The sequence below is a fragment of the Sphaeroforma arctica genome (genome assembly GCF_001186125.1).
Source record: "Sphaeroforma arctica JP610 unplaced genomic scaffold supercont1.2453, whole genome shotgun sequence".
NCBI lineage: Eukaryota > Ichthyosporea > Ichthyophonida > Sphaeroforma > Sphaeroforma arctica.
The window spans coordinates 1-6,378 of NW_014038105.1; the positions used below are offsets into that span (position 1 = coordinate 1).

Sequence of the window (6,378 nt, forward strand, 5' to 3'; positions counted from 1 at the left end):
ATGACGGTACTAAGTTATGTACTGTCGCTCAATGCGTGCCAAAGTTGGAGATAGAGTCCATAGCGTGAACGAGTAAACATCATGATGTGTTATGTTATCCACAACACGTCACTACACAACCAACGGGTACACCGTCACGTACAATCAATCGTGACACCGTCACGTACCCATGTATACAACTCCACACCACTAGTGTATACAACGCTACACAATCAATGTACATATCACTACACCACCGAAGCACACATCCAGACGCAAGCACACTCAACTTAACTACACACATACACACACACACACACACACACACACACACACCGATGCGCTCGCAGGCTGGACTGAGTTACGCGCAGGAGTGTGATCCGTGCCACATGGAGATGGAGGACTCAGGCACAGGGCCGTGTGACGAACACGCACTATGCATGAACGAAGACACGTCCTATGTGTGTGAGTGTGCCAAGGGGTTTGTGGGCGATGGGGCCACCTGCGAAGACTTCAACGAGTGTTTGGTGCCGATGACCGTTGCCCAGTTAATGGTAAGTATTAAGTGTGAGCTTATGCACATACGCACGGGATTGTCCTTGTTTTGGGGTGGTTGGGGTTGGGTTGGGTTGGTATTTAGCCTAGGGTTCACATGTGGTTGACCTTGTTTCAGATGGGTTAGGGTTGGGTTGGGTTGGGTTGGGTTGGTTTTTAGCCTAGGGTTCACATGTGGTTGTATCTGCCTGTGATGGCAATGGTTTGTGGCATACTATACGCACGATCTTACGTTTATAGCCCAATCAGATTTCTGGCCGAATGGACTATGCCCCTGTCTGAATACCATGTAAAAGTACTGTATCATAGAGGTACTCACGACGGTGGGTTTGTACCATATTTGTAGGGTTTTAACTATGCTTATCCCGTCTCTGTATTCTCTTAACCCCCCCCATCACCACACACAGACCCAATCAACCTTTGAGTGGGATGGTCAGGATATATTGTTCGCAGACGCTCTTCATCAAGCCAGCATTGGCCTGGGGAATGCGTGTAAGCTCGGGTGCATCAACACACCCGGCTCCTTCTACTGCCAGTGTGACCTGGGTACGTATCTCAACCAGACCGACATGGTCAGCTGTGCCTCGTGCGGCCCTGCACCCAATTGCCAGGACTATTGGACTCACTGTCTGGACAACGGGATGCCCGTGTGTCTGAGAGATAAGTGTGTGTCTGGGTTTGTCAACGACAATACCACCATGGCCAGTGAGTGTGTGGATGTGGACGAGTGTCTGACCAATCCCTGTGTGCCGGAGGGGCTGCCGAAAAACGCCACGACCAACTCCACGTGCTTCAATCTCCCGGGCGATTACTTGTGCGCGTGTAACAAGGTATGTACGTATAACGGCTAGCAGGCTGTGGGGGATAGATGGTTCAGAGTCTTCGTTTTTGGGTGTGGGTGGGATTGTTTTTAGTATTACCGTATGTAGGTGTATGTGTGTTTTCAGGGGGTTTCAGTGTTTCCGTATGTGGGTGTATGCGTATATCTGTGTTTTTGCGTATGTGGGTGTTTGTGTGTTTTCAAGGGTTTCAGTGTTTCCGTATGTGGGTGTATGCGTGTATCTGTGTGTATGCGCATGTGGGTGTATGTGGGTGTGTGTATGTGTGAGTGTGTTTGTGGTCATAGTTCAGGATCTTCGTATGGGCGAGCTCGTGTTTGTGTGTATTTATACGTGTGGCTCTATTCCATCTCCCGTATATGTGCATGTGTGCATGTGTGTGGTTTTAGGCAGGGTCTACCTATGGATATGCATGCGCGTAGTGTATGCGTGCGGATTTGTATGCGTATGTGTGAAACCACGTGTGGGTACGTGGACAAGTCGACCGAGGTTTGTTGCACATATACTTAAGTACAAGCATGCATCCATGCGTGTGTTAGTACAAGTGTGTGTGCGTGTATGTATTGGTGGTATTGGTGGTGGTGTTACATGGCTCGAACAACGTACATAGTGGGATTCTCAACTGATGGCATTTCTCCCGTCTGTAATCTTTTGCACCCGCGCAGCAGCTCAAGAGATACAGCTGTGTTCCATTCTTTGCATACCTACATGTACCTGCATGTATAAACATCCCAACATCCATGCACTCAGAACTCATACTGGATCCTTGGACAAATATAGTCGCGTAAACCCTAAACCCCTATCCATCCGCATCTCACGCTCCACATAGCTTGCCCACAGTGCTTCTACACGTTCTAACACCCCCACCCCCCCAAACGCACCTCGTGTACACACAGGGATTCTACGCTCCACATAGCTTCACTCAGTACTTGTACACGTTTTAACTGAACACACAGGGATTCTACTCTCCACATAGCTTCACTCAGTGCTTGTACACGTTCTAACACCCCCACCCCCCCAAACGCACCTCGCGGACACACAGGGATTCTACGACCCAAACGGCCGGGGCATTGACTGTGTGGATGTCAACGAGTGCCTCGACCCAGGGCTCAACAACTGTGACAAGACCATCAGCCCCTTCAACAACAAGACGGTCAGCGTGTGTCAGAACTTGGTTGGAGACTTCAAGTGCAGGTGTGTAATAGCTCGTATGTGTTGCATTACGCAATGGTAGGCGTGGGCTGTGTCTGTTGTATATGGTGGTGTGGTGTGTATGTTGTATATGGTAGTGTGGTGTGTATGTTGTATATGGTGGTGTGGTGTGTATGTTGTATATGGTGGTGTGGTGTGTCTGTTGTATATGGCGGTGTGTTGTGTCGTTATTGATGCTACATGTTGTGAGAGGTTTGTGTATGTTGGTGTGACAGTGTATTTCGGTTTCTGCATACCCTTCTGTTTCTGTAATTATAATTGTTCCGAAGTACGATCTGTTTCTGTTTATACAATTGTTCCGAAGCACTATATGTTTCTGTTTATACAATTGTTCCGAAGTACTATCTGTTTCTGTTTATACAATTGTTCCAAAGTACTATCAGTTTCTGTTTATACAATTGTTCCGAAGTACTATCTGTTTCTGTTTATACAATTGTTCCGAAGTACTATCAGTTTCTGTTTATATAATTGTTCCGAAGTACTATCTGTTTCTGTTTATACAATTGCTCCAAAGTACCATCTGTTTCAGGGGATTCATGAGTGCCTGTAGATGCAGATTCTCTCCATACCCTCTTCCCGTGTGTCTGTATTGACAAACGTGTCTGTATCGTTATACGGCAGTGTGTATACTCGTGGCTATAGCTCTATTGTGTGCACATCGCTGCAGTGGGGTGAATAGTTCTATCTTCGATAGGCTGTACGTTCTTAATTGGTTCCCGCTCAACGCGGCTGCGGATATAAGGCTGATCCCTAGTTATGAGATCAGATCATATCTCCCCGAAGTTCGGGTAGTTAACCAAAAAACCAAAAAACCAAAAAAACTCACTGAAGGCCGCCCTTATCGTTCACTGCTCAACTATTCAATTACTCTACTGATGTGGACTAGTGATTGTGGGCGTACTCGGAAACATCGGCTAGCACCAGACATGACCACACACACAACACGCATCCACACACACACACATCCACGTATACACACGCGCATGTGATGTCAAACTCGCAGATAAACAAACGCTCAAGGTTGCATATACTTACTTCCATATACACGCCCGTACATAACACACGCCAGCACACAACCAGCACCTCCTACCTATTTAACGCACCTCCACACACGCACTATAGTACTTAAACACTCGAACACACGCGCACAAGCATTCTTATTCACAGTTGTGTGTTTGAGTATACATAACACACACAGGTACACAGCCAACACCTCTGTACTTATCTCAACTCACCCCCACATACGCACTCTAGCACTCTAGCACTTATACATACATACATACATACATACATACATACATACATACATACACACATACGTACATAAACATAAACATATACATATACATATACATATACATATACATATACATATACATATACATATACATATACATATACATATACATATACATATACATATACATATACATATACATATACATATACATATACATATACATACTCATATACATATACATATACATATACATATACATATACATATACATATACATGTACATGTACATATACACATACATTTAGATTTAGATTTATATCTATATTTATATATACATTTACATATACATGTACATAAACATATACATTTACATATACATATACATATACATATATATATACATATACATATACATATACATATACATATACATATACATATACATATACATATACATATACATATGCATATACTTATACATATACGTATAAAAATACATACACCTATGCAGATACATATAATTTTACTTATACTTATACTTATACTTATACTTTTACTTATACATATATATACTTACATATATCCATATCCATATCCATATTCATATCCTTATCCATACGTATAAATAAACACATGCACAAGCACTGACCATCCTCGTTCCCATGCACAGCTGTGTACGGGAGTATCTGGGGAATGGCGTGGTGTGTGATGACTTGGACGAGTGCCTCTATGAAGACTCGTTCTCGTGCCCCGACAACAGTGACTGTCGCAATAGCATTGGCACATATGACTGTGTGTGCAAGGATGGGTTCGAAGGTATGGCCTGGTGCTGTGCTTGTGTGACTGACAATGGATAGTACTCATTTACCTGGTTCACTCATATGTCTTGGTGAACAGATGACCTGTTATTCTGTTTAACTGGCGATGGATATTACTCATTTACCTGGTTCACTCATATTTTTTTGATTAACTTGTGACATGATATATGGTTGAACTTGCCGATGGGTTTGTGGCGTGTGTTTGATATGATCGCGTGTGTGCAGATATAGGGCACGTGTGTTTAAGTGTATGCGTTTGTTAACGGAATGATACAGACACCTGTGTGATCAATCGAGTGAGACCCTCCGGCTGCGAAACGATTATCGATTGGAGTGCTGTAGTCCTCAGCTAATGGTCTGTACTTCGATGGCTCACCACATGCACTCCATAACTCACTGTATAGCACACTTTATAACACACACACATATACCACACACACACTGTTAAATATACATACACATCACACACTCTGATATCCTACACACACGCCACACACTTATACCACACTTGCACATCACACTGTATTGTGTGATGTTGCTCTAGCACACATAGACACCTCTTAACCGACATACACACCACGCACATGCATCAAACTTTCATCAGACTGAAAGCACACACCACACACATCCATCCAACTTACATCAGACTCAGAACACTCCTCAGCAACCAGACGAAACGCACACGCTTCTAAACGCACACTCACGCACACACACGCTTCTAAACGCACACCCACGCACACCCACGCACACACGCGCTTCTAAGCGCGCACACACGCTTCTAAATGCACACACACGCTTCTAAATGCACACACGCACACACACGCTTCTAAACGCACACACGCGCACACACGCTTCTAAACGCATACATACGCACACACACGCTTCTAAACGCACACACACACACACGCTTCTAAACGCACACACACGCACACACACGCTTCTAAACGTACACACACACACACACGCTTCTAAACGCACACACATGCTCACACACGCTTCTTAACGCACACACACGCTCACACACGCTTCTTAACGCACACACACACACTCTCGCTCACGCTAAAGGCACACCAGTGACGGCCATTGACGAGCTCGGCAACGAGTTCCTGTCCTGCAAGACGTGCGGACAAATCCTCAACTGCAAAGAAGCCACGTGCTCACCCTTTCGCGAAGACGAGCTGCAGAGTGAGTCATTCACCACAGTCGATGGCAGACGCAGAGATGTGGAGCCAACAGATAACGGCAACGACAACGGCACCAGTGCAATAACACCCATTGATTCACAGAGCAACGACCAGACATCGGCCAACAACGTGCTGTTGCGATGCAGAAAGTATGCGCGTGTGGGGGTAGGGCGTGTTGGGGTAGGGCGTGTGGGGGTAGGCGTGTGGGGTAGGGCGTGTGGGGGTAGGCGTGTGGGGTAGGGCGTGTGGGGGTAAGCGTGTGGGGGTAGGTCGTGGTGATGGTTTCTTTATGAATGTCTGAGAAATGGGGAGGATTGGCTGGTAGAACCAACTACAGCAATTCATAGCACGGGCATTCTCGTTTGTAAATAGCGGGTGGTGTATACATGTTCGCGATGTAGTGACTAAGGTAGTGGCTTCTGCTGGCCAATGGGCAGTTTCGGTTTACGCCGATCTAAACGCACTCGTTTACTACTAAACACACTCGTATACTACTAACCACACTCGTATACTAAACACACTCTTATACTAAACACACTCGTATACTAAAC

At 45.3% G+C, this 6,378-nt stretch overlaps 1 protein-coding gene across 1 annotated transcript; it reads left to right on the forward strand.

Moving 5' to 3' along the window:
- Positions 1–317: 317 nt before the first annotated feature.
- SARC_12629 (hypothetical protein) lies at positions 318–6,067 on the forward strand (the record flags this gene model as incomplete). Its single annotated transcript, XM_014293259.1, has 5 exons — positions 318–533; positions 942–1,364; positions 2,416–2,567; positions 4,496–4,641; positions 5,709–6,067. The coding sequence occupies 5 exons, from the start codon at positions 318–320 to the stop codon at positions 6,065–6,067; spliced, it is 1,296 nt and encodes a 431-aa protein (XP_014148734.1).
- Positions 6,068–6,378: the final 311 nt, after the last annotated feature.